Source organism: Varanus komodoensis, unplaced genomic scaffold (assembly GCF_004798865.1).
Source record: "Varanus komodoensis strain SLA01 unplaced genomic scaffold, ASM479886v1 scaffold20_1, whole genome shotgun sequence".
Taxonomy (NCBI): domain Eukaryota; kingdom Metazoa; phylum Chordata; class Lepidosauria; order Squamata; family Varanidae; genus Varanus; species Varanus komodoensis.
Window position 1 is genome coordinate 17,246,161 of NW_025335587.1, and position 18,276 is coordinate 17,264,436.

General features: G+C 48.7%; 1 protein-coding gene across 7 annotated transcripts in view; it reads left to right on the forward strand.

The window, feature by feature from the left end:
* The window catches only part of ACACA (acetyl-CoA carboxylase alpha), a 192,286-nt gene that overhangs the window by 100,658 nt on the left and 73,352 nt on the right, over positions 1–18,276 (forward strand). For 6 of the 7 annotated variants that reach the window (XM_044429886.1, XM_044429884.1, XM_044429885.1 and 3 more), the window contains 7 exons: positions 3,132–3,155; positions 7,699–7,842; positions 8,940–9,036; positions 10,187–10,294; positions 12,927–12,983; positions 13,337–13,381; positions 17,672–17,713. In XM_044429886.1, coding sequence (XP_044285821.1) covers positions 3,132–3,155; positions 7,699–7,842; positions 8,940–9,036; positions 10,187–10,294; positions 12,927–12,983; positions 13,337–13,381; positions 17,672–17,713 — 517 coding nt within the window. The remainder of the gene's footprint in view (positions 1–3,131; positions 3,156–7,698; positions 7,843–8,939; positions 9,037–10,186; positions 10,295–12,926; positions 12,984–13,336; positions 13,382–17,671; positions 17,714–18,276) is intronic. The other variant, XM_044429882.1, reaches the window with a different exon arrangement.

Consider the following 18,276-nt stretch of genomic DNA (forward strand, 5'->3'; position numbering starts at 1 on the left):
GGAACGGCAGCCCTAAACAGCGAATCCAGGTGGTTGTGAAATGCAAGCAGTCTAGAAACATCTCCCTCACATGCCCCCAAGTCCAGCAGTGGAAGAAAAACTCAGCTTCAGAGGACATGCTAACTAACACTGAGCTGAAAATGGCCTTTTTCCAGCCTAAGGAATGTCCAAGGGAGACTCCAGTGTGAAACTGCTGAACCAGGACAGAATACGCACTTCGAGAGCTTTATTTAGGGCTCGGCCAAGAGAAGAGCCGGCTGCCCCAATTAGCACAGCAAAGCCAGAGGGGCGGAGCTATTTGTCCTGAGCAGCTTTTGTGGTGCGTGTTGCACCCGTTCACGAAAAGGACTGCTGCGGGTACGGATCCTGCACTGCCACCGTTTTTAAAAGAGTGTCCACCAGGGGTCAACCAGTGTGTGGGCACAGCGTCTAAGCCACACGCCCAGTGGGAGCTTCCAGCCACCACCCACCCAGTTTTTTAAAGTCAGCTTTTAGCCTTTATGGTTGCAAAGGAAAACACCTGAAAATTGTGTATCTTCCCACATTCCCCTTGCCATGTGCACATACACACACACACACACACACACACGAGTGCCTGCATCTCCTCTTTAGCTCTGCAGCCTGGCTCATGCATTGATTTATTCCAGGCCTAATCCGGAGAGGTCCTATTGGTATACGTGGGCCCAGTGAAATTTTATTGCACCCCTCGCCACGTCTTCATAAAACAGCAAGTTGAGTTTGGAACAAGTTACGCTACGCCCTGGGAGCACGTCGCCAGCCCTCGCCAGCCCAGGCTGCCTGCACCCAGCAAGCAGACGCGCAAACGGACCTTCGTTTGACCGTACATCCATGCACAGCCCCTACGTGGCAGCCTTGGCCAACCCGGTGTTCCCCACGTGAGTTGGACGACCGCTTACCTGGAGGACACCACGTTGGGGAAGGCTGCTAGGTCATGTATATAATTGAAATCAATTTATGTGATAGATAATTGAAATCAGCTCGGCTCAAACCGTGTTGCCATTTCGGTTGATTGCGTTCATGTATATGAACCAGCTGCGTATGGACACTTTTTGAGCCATGTTGATATTGATGGGAGAGATTTGGGCTGTAACCCTAGACCCACTCAGCTGGGAGCATTTGATGGAACTTACTTCCAAGTAGACATGGGTAGAACCGTACTGTCAAACACTTAACCTTCCCCAATGGAGCTTGAAAGTAGTTAAATGTAACTAGCAAGTGCCCCTTCATTTCATTCTGGCTGCATCTCTTGCCTCCCCATTGATATCCCAGTGTGTGGGGCATTATCCAATCCATTCTAATGGCTTATTAAGAGGATAGTAGAGCCCCCAAATCAAGCCCAGTATTTACGTTTCTTTCCCTTACTGCCATCTCCCAAAACTCCCCTTAATCTAAGCTCTTGAGCAATTCTGCCACCAACTTGCAGAAACTGGTGTGTCATCTCCCACCGCCTAACTGGTCTAAGCTTCAGCTTACCCCGGCTGTAAAATGGGTGCACTGCTTGTGTAATAATGGCTGTTATTTATATGTGTGAAAAACACCTTGAGATAATCTAATGATAAAATTTGGAAAGTCCGTGCCATTAATTTATCGATGCAGTCTGCTTTCTATACTTCTCTCACTTTTTTGGATTTTCATGCTTTAAAATGGGATATGGAAATTAATGATCATAAAGCCCGTCTGCCTTACTCAACCTAAGAAAAATTGTTGGTCAGTAACCTAGTCAGATTATACTTTTTGAGCTGCGTGGCACAACCAAGAGGATTTGGATCCAAAGATGCTGTTGGGGTTTGAATGCACGTGTCCCCAAGGGTGCCGCATTAAAAATAAACCTCCACGTTGTCATGTACCCAGAGAGTCCTCATGTTTGATGCCATGTATTTTACAATCTGCACACAGTGATAATGTTGCGTGGAGCTGAATGTCTTGCTGCTGCTTTTCAAGAGTTGGTTTATACTGTTCTGTTACTTCATGCCTGTTCTTCAAAAGAAACGTAACTGAAGGTACCACCCTGTTACCACCATCTTCTGTCTATACAGCCCTAAGAAAAGTCAGGGTCTCAGCTCCAACCTTGAAGCCGGGACTCTGGCTTCAATGTCCCTTCCTCCCGTCCTCACCACTGGCAGGTTCTTTCTGCCCGGGTGGCAGGAGGGAGGGGGAAGTCACCCATGCAAGTGTTTCGGGGAGCAGAGTCACCACAGAGGGAGTCTCCACCTCCGTGACCCTCGCACCCCCCTTGGATGTCCGAATCTTTCACATTCAGAGTGGTCTGGGCAGCCATGCTGGATCATGCTGCGCAAGGGCGGGCTGTCCTCCATTCAATCCTATGCATGTTTATTCTGAAGTACACCTCACTGAATTCCCCGAAATTCAGGGAAGCGGTCATAGGAGGGCTGCCTGAATTCACGTGCCTCTGACGTTCTGCAACCGCATCAGCTCATACAGGTTCTGCTGCCGTGTGTCTCTTTGTGTGCTCAGTGCGCATGGTGTAAAGCAATATTATTATTATTATTTTTATTATTATTATAACATTTCTATGCCGCCCTTTGCTGAAACCTCGGGGCGGCTTACAACATGATAAAATACATTGAAATACAATAAATGCATTGCTGTGACAACGTGCGGCCCCCAGCCGGAGAACATTAGTTGTGCCAAAGCCGGGCTGAATTTAACTGTGAATTATCTGCAGCCAGATTGTTCTGTTGCGCTCTTAACGCGTGCAGCTAGTTTGCGCTGGCCTGAAACTTCTAAGTGCAACTAGTTTTCTCTGGAATTGGCCCTGTGTGTTCCATCTTTGTGTTGTGGCACCTCTGTGGGAGCGTTTTATTGCTTTATGATGGGCCAGGTTTTTTAAAAGGGCAGGCAACATTCTGCAGCATCTTTTTGGATCAATTTCCTCTTGATGGGTGGCATTAGGTTGGTGAGGCCCGGGCTTTCCTTCGCCCTGCCTGAAATAGGCATTTCAAAATTGCTGGCTTCCATGAATACAATCTTCTGGCTTCTGCTTCATACACCAGCTCGAATGACAGTTCCAATTTTAATGATTGATTGATTCATTTTAATGATGGCTTTCACTAACCAATATGTAACTAACTGTGGTTGTTTAATTACAGAGGGAACATACCCACGCTCAACAGGTACAGTAATTCTCCTCGTTTTTAGACCTGAGACCAATGATAGCTAGAAAGATGTGTATCTTTAGCACCTTTTTAGTTTGGGGCTTTAACACTATAACCTGGTTTTGTTTTTTGGAATCCCTGTCCTCACTCAGAACCATAACAACAATCTCCTCCTCCTTTTGTGGTCTTTAAAAAAAATCCCCCCCACCCCTGAACGTACTCCACTTCACCTTTTCTCTTCATGCTATAAAAAGTAACACCACATGATTCACTCGCAGGCTTGGCTTTCCTGCTTTGCAAAGTAGCTCCCGACCCTGGAAGCAAAAGAATTTGAAAAGTAGCTCTGCTTGCTTTATCCGCTTTTTGCTTTCTTCGTCCTGTAGCAAGGTGGGTGTCAGCTGGCCATCCTCCAACAGAAATTTGTAGTTCAGTGGGCAGCTCGTTCCAGTCCATTTTCACGAGAGATGCTAAAACGGTAATTTGAGCTTCATGGGTATTCACCCATATTGTGTATGCTTGAGTGTCACATTTTCCAGCTCAGAGGGGCTGAGCAAATAAAACGGAGTCCTTTCTCTCGTCTCTCCTTTATCCTGAATTCTGTCTGGAGAGAAGATCAGCAGCAGGCTCTCCTCACTGCAAGGCGAAGCAACGAACTGAACTGTGGAAGTCCCATTTGAGTTTAGCCCAGATCCTACAAAGGTTACAAGGCCATTACCTTTTTGGCCTTATCACCAAGTCTCCTTTCAGAAAACCAGCAACCCAAAGGCTGCATCACTGCCACACTGTGTGGAGAGAAGCAAATGTCACGGGTGAAGTTTAAAGCAAAAAGTAAAACAGTAAAAACAAAAGCAGGAAGTTTTGCTCACAAACAGCATCTAGAACAGCCTTTTCCAACTGGCACTCTCCAGATGTGGTGATCGACAATTCCCATCAGGCTGGCTGAGGATAACTGGAGCTGTAGTCTTCCACCACACCTCGAGGACCCAAGATTGGCGAAGGGAGATGTCCTGCAAGTCCTACTGAAGAACAGAAACTTGACTTGCGAGGTTCCTTGGGATGCAGAATTTGCTCTTGAGTCACCGTCTCGGATCAGCCGGACGGAGGCAAAGAGAGTTGCTCCCAGGGCTCATTCAAAGAGGTCCCCTGTTGATTTGCAAGGATACATTATTATATCCAAAAGTTCAAATGCTGTCCTGGCCTGTTGCGGACAAGAAAGCATACAGAGCATCCCTTGTGAATACGATTTGCAAGGTGTTGGTGGTCCAGAGCAATTTGGGTTTCTGGTGGTGGCTTTTGGTTTCCTGCTGCTTTTGTGTCTGTCTGCAGTCCGGTGATGGTGTCTTCCATTCATTTGTACCTCAAAAGCACTGTGGCTGAGACCGCCTTTGTCCCTGCTGGTGTTGTCAGGGCACAATCCTATGCGAGTTTAGACAGCCGACTGGGGCACGCTAGGAGCAGTAAACCTGTTTCTTTCTAAACTTTAACAGGATTGTACCTCTGTCAGTCCGTCTGTCCGTCTGTCTGTCTAGAGTCATGCCAACTAATAGTTAGTGCTCTGATGTGAGGGAGGTACGGGGAATGCTGATTGGCTAAGAGAGTGATTCATTATAGAGACGTTTGTCAAGAGAGATGTACAAGCTGCCACTTGAAAGAGAAAATAGCTTTTTTCCAGAATGTGCAAGTAGGGGAAAAATGCTATTTTGCAAACAGGGTTAGGAGAAAAGATGGAGAGAGGGGAAAATGAATGTAAGTAGGTTTGGAAAGTTGTAGAAATTGGAGTTGCAAGTGCCTGAAAGATTTCTCTGAAAGATCACTACTTTCTGTGGTGGTGAATTCCATGATTTACATGTTGTGTGAAGAAGGACTTCCTTTGATCTGTCTGAAGCCTCCCACTAATCAGCTTCATGGGATGACCCCTGTGGGGTCTCTACTTTTTCCATGATTATTTTAATCATGTTTCCTCTTACTTGCCTTTTTTCCTAAGCTAAACAGTCCCAGTTGTAGGTGCCCCTCATAGGGGAGTCGCTGCAGACCCTCGAACATTTTCATTTGCCTTTCTGGGTGCTTTTCCCAACTCAGTAATGTCCTTTCCAGGTAAGGCAATCAGAACGGCACACAATATTCTAAGTGTGGCTCCACCACAGATTTGCATAAGGGGAGTATGATCTTGGGAGTTCTAGTTCCTACTCCATTCCTAATTATGCCCAATGCAGTTTGCCTTCTGGATGGCAATTGCAAGCTGGGGCAACATTCTCATCAGTCTCAACCTGGGTGGCCCATGCTTAAGAATCCTGTGCGTTTCAGTCCGGAACATCTCAAGGGAAACCAGAAACCAGGAAATCTGAGACGCAAGACTCTTTCTTGCTCATAAATTGCCCACGTTCAGTGGAACTTGTGTTACTGCTCAGAGGTTTTCCCTGCCACAAATAGGTCCTACAGTGTTGATGGCAACTTGTGCCCATGTGCTGTCATGGTTGGACTGGGCCTGAGAGACCTGGGTTGCCGTCTCCCCCTGGTCCTGAAGCTGACCAGGTGACCGGGGGCCAGTCACTAGCTTTCAACCTAACCTACCTCACAGGGTTGTTGTCAGGATAAAATGGAGAGGAGGAGTGTCTGAGCCGCCTTGGGTTCCTTGCAAGAGGAAAAAAGTGTGATCGATATATAATAAAATAAAAAGAGTAGCTTCAGCTCCATCCCCCTGTCCCCAAAAGAAAACCCACGGGGAAAGATTCAGGGATTTTTAATTGAGTGAAGAAATAGTAAAAGGCTTCCGTGCAGGTGTGTTGGGCTCCAAATGGCCGTTGCCCATTCGGGTTGGGAATGATGGGGTCACAACCCAACACCTCTGGAAGTCACCGACTGTTGCAAGCTGGGATAGCCTCCCATCCTGTGGCAGCAGCGAGAAGCGCAATGCAGCCCAAGGAAGCGGGTTCTGGCTGAGCCACAAAGCCCCTGCGCGCCTGGACCGCCGTTGCCACGCCCACGGCGCATCCCCACACGTTTGAGGGCAAGTGCGATGCCTTCGCTCGCGTGGCGCGCATTGGAATCCATGTGTGCGACCGGAGGCAACAGCTTGCATGGGACCCCGGGTGAAGCCAGGGCACTTCCACAGGAGCCCTGCTGGGTCAGGAGGGGTCCGTCCAGTCCAGCACTGGGGCACCTCCCTTCTGCCCACGTTCCCCAGGAACTGGTGCACGCAGGCAAATAGCCACTGGGACCAGCAGCCGGTGGTCGCTTTCCCCGCTGTGCCGCCCTGTTGGGAAGGCAGTGCATAGCCGGCCAGGATCAGTACCCCTCTTCTCTTGATTCGTCCAGCCTCCTTTGAAGTTGTCCACAGCAGTGGCATCCTGTGGACGTGTGCCCCATAGTTTATGCTGCGCAGTGGTGAGCAGCTGCCCTTGGCCCGCTCCCACCAGTCAGCACCCATGTGGCACCCTCCCCGCTTCCTCCATATGCTTCTGAGGTCAGCTGCGAGTTGTGGCTGAGAAACTGGCTAGCTGCTTGCCGGCCTCTGACGTCTGCCTCCACCTCTGGACAAGCCAAACGTGCTGCCGGCAGCCCGGCTTTCACGGGGGCTACTCAAATTACATCCACAAGCCATTTGTAATAGAAATGTGCACAGCCCAACAAAACACGCCGAGAGGGTATCCTGGAGCTGCTCCGGTGTTAACAAGGACCCTGGCGGCGACCGGTCAGCATCGGGATGCTGCCTGGCAGGCCCTTGTTTGTTTATTTATTTATTTACTGTGACTCGTTCTGTGTTCTTAGGGGGCCATAAACTGACAACTTGTCGTTCTGGTGAAAATAACACCCCTGGCTTCTTGTTTTCCATTAAAAAATGGCTCTGTAGAATGGAACAGTCATTCCAATTATATGAAATGTGTTTTCACTCCTTGTTCGGCTCCCTTCTGAAATGTCGTGCCCATAAAAGTTTCTTCGGTACACATTTTCGCTTCTAGCCAGAGCTCTCTTCATACCTAGTTAGCAAATAGCTTTAATCTGACTTAAGTCTGAGTGTATTGGAACTAGCTGAATAGCACTTCAGTGCACTGAAGTGCATTGTTATTTCACGTCCCTGGATGGCACTATAGCGTCGCTTCCCGCTCCTTCTCGAGAGTGCTCTGATTAATCTCATGCCACCTCCACCCCAGCGTCACCCTCCACTTAATGGTAATTAATGGGCCCCAAGTGTGGAAAAGCACCCCAAGGATGGCCGCATGTTGGGGCGTGTTCAGCCATGGGAACCCCTGAGCAATGGCTGGATGCTTGGATTTCCTAGGAGCAAGCCTGCTGGAGCCCAGAGGGGCTTCTGTGCAGAGGGTCGCATGGCCCAGGCTAGAAGCCAGATCCACTCCGGCTCGGTTCTGACAGCCAAGCCAGTTTGGGGCGTAGGCAGCACTCTCTCTGTGCGCCTCTTTTCTTTCCAGACCTGCAAAGGGCAGCAATATTAGGCGTCTTCAGACCACCTCCCACTCCCCCCCCCACCCCTTTCTGTCTGGCTGATGCCCGGCGGCCTCTCCCCCGTTTCTAACGCTCGCTTTGGTTTGGCCCTGCGGTTTAGAATGTCCTTCTCCTCCAACCTCAACCACTACGGGATGGTCCACGTGGCCAGCGTGAGCGACGTTCTCTTGGACAACTCCTTCACGCCGCCCTGCCAGCGCATGGGCGCCATGGTCTCCTTCCGGACCTTCGACGAGTTCGTCCGGTAAGCGGGGGGGCAGAGTGCGTGTTGGTGGGGGGGCTTTCTTGATCCCCCTGCTTGCTCGCTCCCCCTTTCCTTCCTTGGCTCTCTCCTGCGCCCGGTAACTTCACCTGGCCTGGGGTGTGTAATCCAGGAGTGCAGCCCAATCCTCCCGTGGTCCCCCCCTTCCCCTTCCCCAGCCCCACCCCTTTTTCCTGGCCACCGCTCAAATGGCGGCTGCCCAGCCTGTCTTGCACCCTGCTCCTGCTCCAAAATTTGTGGGACATCTTCTAACACTGGATTGCGAGCAGTGAGCGCTTTAAGGTACCCGAGGCTGGTATCTTGGTCGTGCCCACTGCTGGACGGATGCTGTCAAGAGCATCTCCAAAATACCATTTAGCCTTGGGCGAAAAGTGGCTTATTATCACTGCAGTGGAAGGAGCTCGGGGAAAGGCAGCAAGGGAAATTAGAAGCTGTCTTGTACTGGGTTGGACCCTTGCTCCAGCTAGCCTCGTAACGCCAAAACTGGCCGGCAGCAGCAGTTCCCCAGGTTTGCAGGCAAGGTTTTTCCCCTGCCCTCCTTGGAGAATCTGGGACCTGCTGTCAGTCCAGCAGGGGCCTTACCACTGAGCCAGAGCCTCCCGCCAAGGGTGACAGGGGATGGGTGTGAGCCAGCGCAGTCTTTCATGCATTGCTCGAGTTGGGATGGGACAGGGGTCCAGCATGGTCCCAGCAAAGCTTTTCATTCCCTGCCCTCTTAAAACAGGGATTAAATAAATAAAAGAAGCATATTAGTGTATCAGGTTCTCCTCCTCGTTTCAGAACCTGCTGTTCATAAGCTGTTATGTAGACCTCAAGAGAATGCATGAAGAGAAAGGGGCAGAGGAGAGAGAAAGAGCAAGCTTGGAGGCTCGGTGGGTGGGGGAACAGTGAGACGAACAGGTGAGTGGAGGGAAGGCCGCCATTAGGAAGGGAGAAAAAGAGGAGGGTGGGGGTGGGAAAAGAAGAGTTTTCCTGCGGATTGTCAAGAAGGAGATCGCGGTGGGACGAGCCTTGCCGGGCCGTCTGGAGGAGCCTGCTTTCCCCTCTCCAGCGAGTTCGCCCTCTTGCTTTTGTTCCAGGCTCTTCGACGAGGTCATGGGATGCTTCTGCGACTCCCCTCCTCAAAGCCCCACTTTCCCAGAAGCGGGCCACCCGTCCCTGTACGATGAAGATAAGGTACCGTGTCCCAGCTTTCGAGGGCGATGCGTTCTGGGGGCTGAATCGTACCTCCGAGATCGGCAGCAGGGTGCCGAAGAGCCTGGGCCGGGGCGGGGGGGCGGTGCTCCTGCTTTCATGTCCTGCTGGCAGGCTTCCTTGTGGGAATTCTTTGGAGAAGGACTTCGAACAAGAGAAGCCCAAACTTCTGCACAATAAGGGGGTAAAAAACCCTGAAATGGTAGGATTATACTATTTCAGACTGCTAAGGGAGAGTCATGTTTATGATTGTTTCCGTACATTAAAAAAGCCCTTCAAAGTAGGAAATTAGCATTTAGGAAACAAGATTCCAAGTGCAGCCCTTTTTCCAGTGTCTTAATTTTATTTTGGTGTGGTCCTTGAAAGGAGAAGATTTTTTTTTAAATGTAGGCGTCCCCAACAGTCTCAAATCATAAACAATCACATGAAAATGATGCCTCAGCTTCTATTGCTTGTGCAGACCAGGCCAGAATCAAAACAGTGATACTTTGCTCCATAGATCAGGAGCATCCAGAGCAGTTTATTTGGGGCAAGTCTGCAGGAAGGTCTTGCTGAACTGAAATCACTTGCTGGTGGGACGTGGGAGGGGTCACATTTAACGTTGTCCTTCTGCAAAGTCATATGAACTGGATCTGGATCCTTGCCTCTTTTTTACTGTTTTCTCCAGAATTTGCTGCAGGAAGTAGTTGTAAATACTAGTATGCAGTGCCACTAAGCCCATCTTTCTTCTGTGCCACTCAAAAGTGGACACATCCATCCCAACATTGTATATTGTAAGGCAGGGGTGTTTCTGAGAGGGCCACACAAATTGTTCCAATTTCCAGTTTTTCGGTGGTTTCCTGGCTCTTGTGCAATTTCCCCCTCCATTCTAAAAGATTTGAAATGACTTTCCTAAGACTTGGTAATGCTCGGTAAGAGCTGTAAGCTGAAGTGCATGGGTATTTTTGGCACGCTTGGTGCCTTGGCCCTGCCCCTTTTGCCTCTGGCCCCCACCCACCTCTGGAATGTGCTCCCCTGGGAGCTCCTCCAGACGTGGATTTGACCACCCTCGCAGTCGAAGAGATTCAACGCCTGGTATAAGGCAACGCGTCCCTTTCCTCCTCCCCTCCCACGGGTGTCTTTTGACCTCCAGAGTGCCAGGGATGAGCCCATCCACATCCTGAACATCGCCATTAAGACGGATTGTGACATCGACGACGAGGGACTAGCGGCCATGTTCCGAGAGTTCACGCAGAGCAAGGTGAGCTTGGCGTCCATCTTGCTGCCGAAACCAAGCATGCAGCACGTACTCCTTCCCCGTTCACCGCGGCATCTCCTTCCCACCTTATCTGCTGCTGGCACTCCTGTGTCAAGTTCTAGATTATAAATTCTCTGGGGGAGGCAGCTGTTCTGCTGTTGTGCAGAGCCCCATGGCTATGGGTTAGTGCTATAGGAAAGGATCATACAAATATTTACCCCTTCCAGAGTCTGTCAGGGAGCAGCTGTCCCATCTGAGCGATTTGTATGTGGCTGCGGAAGTCACCGAGGGGTATTGTGGCATGGCTGCGAAAACAAGCTGTGATCAAAGTTCTAAATTCAGTGGCGGAGAGCCGGCTCTTTGCCTTAATTTTTCATCGCCTCAGCACCCTGGGAGCCTAGCCTCCCAAAATTTTGTATTATTCTTATTTTTAAAAGTTATAAACCATTCCGGTGGTCCTATGTAGGACCCTTTATAGAACGGCTATCTTTTGTTCGGCTCAGGCATGGTTAGCACAAACCAGGGTTAGCACAAATTCTGGTTTGTAAGCCCACTTCTAACCATGGTTAGCTTGGCAATCAGGCAAGTCATAGTATATCCCTTCAGATATCAGACTTCAGTTCTGTTGAGCTGTTTCCTCCACCACCACAAGTGGTTCAACTTTTTGGGTGGCGCATGACGGGTCGGATGCCAAACCTAGACCACCTGAGACTCAGACAAAGCCAGCAATCTTGTTCAGAAAGCATGACAAGCTCGTGGAAAGATTTGATTACTCCCTATTCCCCCGCCACACATTTTTCTTCCCAATCAGAATTTTCCCTCTCCCTGTTCATAAACTAAGGGCTAAACTAGTTTGTGTTTTTCATTTGCATGAACATCCTTGAGGGGTGTGTATATGTATGTGTTGTGTGTGTATATAACGGGAAGAGGGGAGGAGGTGTTATGCATTAAGCTGGCAAATAGCTTGATCCAAATTGTCCAAATAATTTTCCAGTCCCAGCATGTCGCATGAACAGGGGTCCCCCCCTTTTTATAGAAATTAGGATCGTATGCTTGTAAATGACTTGTGGAGGAGATTGAAACAGACAGCGGAAATGGAGTTCCTCCAGGTGCTGATACCTAATAGCGCTATAATAGCTGTGAAGTCGCTGGGAGGTCTGCATTATTACAATGTAATCAGAATCCCGTTGCTATACACTTATTGTCTGACACTTGTGGAATTTTAAAAGCAATAACAATTTTTTTAAATCACAGCATTATTATTAAAGTTATTTTCTTCCTTTTTCCTATGACTATTGGATGCTCATTTTCAAAGGGGGCTTAACCTTAGTAAAACATTGCAGTCTGCGCTGGAAGGGGGCGGTCTTGGTCCTGATGCGGCGGCTTAGAGCGCCTGCGCACGTCCTCTGTTTCTATTGAACGCCATTTTCATTTCTTATTTCGAGCCTGGCAGAAGGAGGGGGAAAGGGTGCTGCTGAAAAGACAGAAGCTGCTATTAGCCAAGCCCACAGGCAGTAGGAATGGTCTTGAGGGATATTTGCCCCTGTCATGACCAAATTGTCCCTGGATTTGACCCTCCCTATTTCATTTGAATGCATCCGGTTGTCTTTGCCAAGTTGCTGTCACTGTTGGGGTTCATGTGTGGAGACTAAAAGAAAACCCAACGTCTGTTCCGTGATCCAAGTTCAGGCCACTGACAGCTCTGGACTAGATGTCTCCCAGGCACCTGAATGTCCAGTCCCCAGACTTGGAAAACCAGAATCCTGCATATGGATCAAATTGGCCCAAGCTGAAGGGCGGCCTGCCGCAAGCAGCCGAATCTGAAGCACACGTTAGAAGCAGCAGCAAATTCCAGACAAATCTGGCTCAAATAGCCCATAGTCTGAGCCCGGGGGGGCAGTGTGCCTAGGCTAGAGGCCATGACTGGACCCCAGGGTGACCAGCAGGGCCATGCACCCGTTCCCTGGCCAGCTGCTTTCCCTCCGCCACCTGACCATTCGGGACGGTTTGGTGCTGCTTTTCCCTAATACCTCTCCTAAGAGCTAGTTTCTGGTAGTAAGAGGTTTAAGAGATAACGTGGGGGAGGCGGGGAGAAGAGGTGTCTTGACCCACTTGCTTTACGCTTTACCCATCAGTGGAATTTGGCTGCTGTTCTGCTCTGTTTCACAGAGATGGGTTTCCCCCCCAGGCTGAAAGAAGCCCTGGGGCCCAGGGCCGGGCTTTTCAGCCATCTCCGCTTAGTGTTGGTACCCCAAATATGGAATGCCCCCCACAGGGATGCTCTCCAGGTGCCTTGGAGGGCCAGAGCGAGGCATTTTCAAAGATGTTGCTTCCTTTGCACTAATTGGTTTTTATCCTGCTTTGATCTGCTGCACTTAATTTTTCTGCTTGTGGTCACTTTTTAACATTACATATTATTGCCTTGTATTATAATTTTCATTATCGTGAAATGCTCTGATAAACTTTATTTGAAGAGTGCAGTAACAATCTATTCAACTTTATTTTTATTTTTCATTTAAGGCTTTTATATCCCACCCTTCACAATGTCTCAGGGCAGCTTTTCTGACACGTTTTGTTTTGCCAGTTGATTTGTCTGTACACTTTCTCTAATTGTAACCTTCTTTTTTCATTTTAGAAATCTGTTCTGATTGACCATGGAATTCGGCGGCTGACTTTTCTAGTGGCACAAAAGGTATTTTAACATCCCACTCTCTTGGTAGGACTGTGCTTGTGAATGTTGTTTTTTTCCACCATGCTTTAAATGGTATTTTTAATGAGAGAGAAAAAGACTTCACAATTGCTTTTTAGTTTATTTGTTCATCCCCAACTGTGCAATGTTTTTTTCAATAAGTTCTCCTTAGAAAATTAATTGGGAATTGGAATTGATGGCACTATTGAGCTGCTTGTGATTTTTGTCTTAATTCATTTTTAATTTATGCAGTAATTTGTAGCTCTCTTCTGCTTCTCCCTCCCCATTTTATCAATCCTCCCCTCCCTTTCCGTGTCTGTCTGTCCACCTGTCTGCCTCTCTCTTCCGCTTACAAGGATTTCAGGAAACAGGTCAACTGTGAAGTAGACCAGAGGTTTCATGTAAGTAGAAGTTTTGTCTTGGGCGGGGGAGAGGGGGTGCTTCTTTTTGTTCAGTTAATGACACATGCAACCCTGAAGAGGATGGTGGACTGCCGCCTCTTATCAGCCCTGGGCAGCTCTTATTTATGTTCCACATGTTATTCCACGCCTGTCCCTCCTTGTTTCTTTTTGCAAGGACCCCAGGGCAGCTTGCACAATCCTCCTCCATTTCAAGGTTCTCTAACAACAACCCTGCATGGTAGGCTAGGTTGCGAGTCTGTGACTGGACCAGAGTCACCCCGCGAGCTTCACAGCTGCGCGGGGCCTGGGTGCCCTGCCAGCCAATAGTGGCTAAGCTATGCTGGGACCGGTAGCCAACGACTTGTGGAGCGTTCCAGGTTGTGGAAGGCCTTTCCAGGCGGATCAAGGGTCCCGCTCTGCAAAAAGCCACTTCACAACTCCCATGATGTTCTTGAGGTGGCTCTGTGGCTGAAACTCTCTCTCTCCAGCGGAAGGTTGGAGCGGCCTGAGGTGCAAAGCCCCAGGTCGCCACTGATGAAGATGGGGAGGAGCTTCTGCTCTCGGTGGCCTGAGGGGTTCGCCTTGCACTGGCGCCATGGCTGGGCTGTCCTTGGGGTTCCCCATTTCTTAAAGATGCAACTGCTTCTTTCTGGTTTCTGTGCTTCGCTCATACACACGAAGCTGAGCATGTTTTGGCAAAATCTCTCCACCACCCGGCATGTGGTATGTGAGTAGAACCATTTGGTACTGCGCCTTTCATTTTGCCTTGGGGTGTCAGCCAGCAGCCTCCCCGCCCCTCCACACCACCAGCCTTTCAACTGAGTCGAACCACAAAGTGAAATGAAAGGAGATGCACATGCCGTGGGTGTGTTTGTGGCGTTAACAGCAGAGTTGTCCTCTGCTCTTCCTTTCTGCTGCCACACACTTACTGACCAACCAAACAAACAAACTTAAAAAGCTGTTCACTTTCTTTTAAGGGGCTCTGCTGTTACAGTGTCTTGCAGACTTTTCTTTGTCCTCTTGCCACAAATTTCTCTCCCTCCCTTCAGTTCCCTCTGCTCTAAAAATAGAAATTGCTAGGGATGCTTTTTGTTATCTTGGGTTAGGACCATTAACTATGCTTTTATGCTTTGCAAAGTAGTAAGAGATTAGGATATAGGCTAAGAAAACCAAGTGTGTTCCTTTCTGTGTGTGTGTGTGTGCAGCAGCACCCACAGCCTCTTCCAGAATGTTTTGTGCCATATTGGAGAGGGAATGGCTTTGCCCGGGATTTAGTGATGGGAGCAAACCTAAAAGTGTATACAGTTACGGATCAATCAGCAGGTTTAGGACAAGACAGCAGGGAAAGTACAGAGAGCTTAAGCTAGAACATGGTTTCTTTCGGAATGAAAAAATCGAGGGGAAATCTGGGAGGTTTGAAGGAAGCAGGGTTGGGGAACATTTAGTGCCTTTGGAAAAATCTGCGTGTTTTGTCTTGATGTCGTAGCTTGGCTTTACCCATAGGCAGCCACATTAAGGCAAAGGAGAGAAAGGGCAGCATTCTTGCCGGGGGGAACAAAATGGATTATTTCTGTGGATGACCTACCTCTTAACAAAGGGATTAGGAACAAAAGACGTTTCCTTAACACTGAGTCCCTTCCTTAATACCGAACCAGCCCTTCTGCTTCCATATTGTCGGTGAAGACTGGCAGGGACTCTCTATAGTTTCAGGTTTTGGTTTTGGAAGGAGGAGTGGATTTGATCAAAGCTCAGTTATGAAAGGAGGGGTGTGTTTGTGTGTGTTAAGAGACGGAGCACTGCCTCTGTCTTCAGGCTCTGTTGGAGAAGTCCAGCGCTCCTGTGTCAGTGCCATTTTTGGTGAGGTGGGAATCGGGTTTCTTGATGGCTCGTCACCTCTGCCTAGGTGTTGAACTTTGGAAGCGCTTGGAGCCAGTTTCCTGCCCTCCTGCAGCGGGAGGACGAGGAATTGGGGTGATGCCAGGCACTGAAGAGATCCCGGGTTCAGATCCACATGAGAAACACACGCACACAACACTGGCTAATTTGCATGTACTCTAAAGGCATTTTGTGCGTGTTTCAAAAGGACCCTGTTTTCTAAGGACACTGATATTTATAAGGACAGTCTTCCATTGGGAAGAAGAGAGCATTTGATTTCAGGGAAAAACCGCAGGCAGAAAAATTCAAGGATGGGAAAGAGCAGGAGGTGAGGCACCTGGAGGTCAAAAGCCAGCAAATCCAGGGGCACCAGATGCGATGGAGATGCTCCGTGGCCATAGAGCTGGATTCCAGTATGTGCTCACAGACAGCTGTGGGGCAGGGCAGACAGCTTGCCAGAGATTTGGAACTCTAAACTAAAGATTTGGGGTGCTCCCTAGCACTGCCCCGTGAGAGGTTATCTCGGGAGTCGTGTTGCACTGGAGTGCCTCAGAAGTACAGCAGAACTTTGGGGAGACGTGTCCTCAGCCTTCCAGGTCCAACCACGGACGGGTGAAGGACTGCAGCTTCACTGCTCACCACGGTGGCCACAGACGCTCGCCACAGCCAGCTGAGTGGGGGAATTCGTGGGCCTCTTTCCAAGAGGCGGTTGTCAGCTGACGCCACCAGACGAGACTGCCCTTGCTGGGGGGCACTCCTGGGAAAACAGGCTGGAAGTTCTGCAGTTGCCCAGCTGATGACTTGAGCGAGCCGGGTTCTGTAGGCGAGGACGCCTTTGGCTTTGCGCTTGGCTTCGGGGAGATCTCACTGGGCAAGAGATTTCCACTCGTCTTACTGTGTCCTCCTCCTCCAATTCATTTTGTCACCGGACCGTCTGTCAGTGTAACTTTAAGGGCCTTGGCTTGGGTTTGTTTTGTGTTTTAATTACAGTCTATATAATTAGTTCCCAGCATGTTGAGGTAATAGAGAGTTGCTCCAGCAAGCTTCCAATTTCCTCATCTCATTAGGTTTTTAACGCGATTATTAGTATAATAAGCGGCTATGATGATTTTCTCTTGTAGCTTTTTGCATTCTCCAATTTGCAGGGTGTCTTGATTGGCTAATTTAGGGGAATTATTCTGATTGTCTTGATGATGGTTGGTTGATTAGAACTCAGCAGGGGCATAATTCCTCCATCTAGGAAGGGGGAATTCTTTTTTTGGAGTTTTGGTGTTGGAGCTCTGAGGTTTTGCTTGTGTGCACGTGCATATTTCATTGCGATATTTGCCCAAAAATGCTAGCTGGAGAGTATTAAAAAATAGGAAAATTAAAAGCAGTCATGTTTACTGTTGTATGTATGTGGGTGACATTGCCAGCATGTGGTAACCCAGAGAAGAAGGAGAGGAAAGGGATTAGAAGGACCAAGAAAAGACGGACATCATTTCTGACAGTGACCACTTTTTCGTGTGGCCAAGAATTTCAGGTCTCAAGTACCCTTCTGCATAAGGGTGCCCCTTCAGTGCAAACTTGTAGCCCTTGTGCATTGGTTAATTATCATGGCTTCTTCCCCACAAGAATTCTGGGAAATGTAGTTTCAACTCTTCCATGTGCGCCTGGAAAGATCCAGGCCCGCCTTCTACCTGGGGTCTTGCCTAGTGTATAATTTTTGCACCTCAAGTCATCTGTTGAACTGGAATGTGCTTTGTTTTTCCAACTGGCCAGGTTCTTGCAGCGGAACATACCTGGTAGGGTGAAAAAGCAGAGGCAGGGGATGGGATCACGGTGGCTTGCCCTGCGGTTCTGTCCCGCTGTGGGTGGCTTCCACCTCCGAGGTACCAGAGGAAAGACTGTCTTCTGATTGTACCATCCTCTGCCACGAGGCTCCACCCTGCATCCCTACAGCAGGGGAGGCGTACAAGAGATGGTGCCCAGGCCATCCTTTAGTTACTTGTGAACGCAGCCATTAAGTGATGACATTAGACCTCCATAAAACAATCAGCAACATTCTTTTTTTAAAAAAAGGTGCATCTTCCCCTGGCCCTCACAAGAATCTAAAATGTGAATTAATTAATTGATTAATTAATTAATTTTTGAAACAATTATAGCCTGCTTTGGTGTTGCAGAGCAACTTTCAGGGTGTCTTACAGCTAGTTGTAGATTTGCAATTCAAAATAGTACATGCTACACAAAAATCAAATGTATATTGGCTTTTCACTTTGTTGACTTATGTTTAGAATGCCTCCCATCGTAGATGAACCAGATTTTGAGATGGAAGTCATCAAATTTTCAACCAAGTGCCCTGTGGTAGAAGAAATTAATGGTGCATGGTATTTGCTGAAGCTGATAGCTAATTTAATCTTTCTCTTTTCCAAACAGAGGGAATTTCCCAAATTTTTTACATTCCGTGCAAGGGATAAGGTAAGCACTACCCCCCCCCCCCCCCCCTTTGAAAACTGTTTCTGCCTTTGGGTTGTTAAATTAGTGGTGCACACCATCTGTTGTGGTCCCAAAATGTGTTGAATGATTGCGTTGACAGGGTGTCTTTCAGAAGTCTCAAAAACCAGAGACTTTCAAAAAGGTTTTTGTTTAACAAAAGTTGCCTGTAGCCTTTGGATCATTATTGTTAGTCATGGCTGATGGCCATGTGAATCTGCCCAAGTCTTGACCTTCCAGAGGGGCCCTTCTCCCAATTTCTGAGCCTATTGGATAGGGAAGACTGGGAATTTTTGTCCGGGGGGGCGGGGTGGGAGGCACTTAGCTTCTTACCGGATGTTCTTCTGCCCACAAGCAAATGTGTTTCTGTTGCATCCAATGGCCCCAGAGCTGGATTAATTCAGATACAGCAGATGTTACAGAACCTTCTTCAGCCTGAATTCCACTTCAGAGAAGCTCTTGAGGGTTGTGCTCCAGGAGGCCTGGAGGCAAACAGCGATGTGGCCAAAATACCAGAAATACCTATTTTAGCCTAAGCCTCTTCCTGA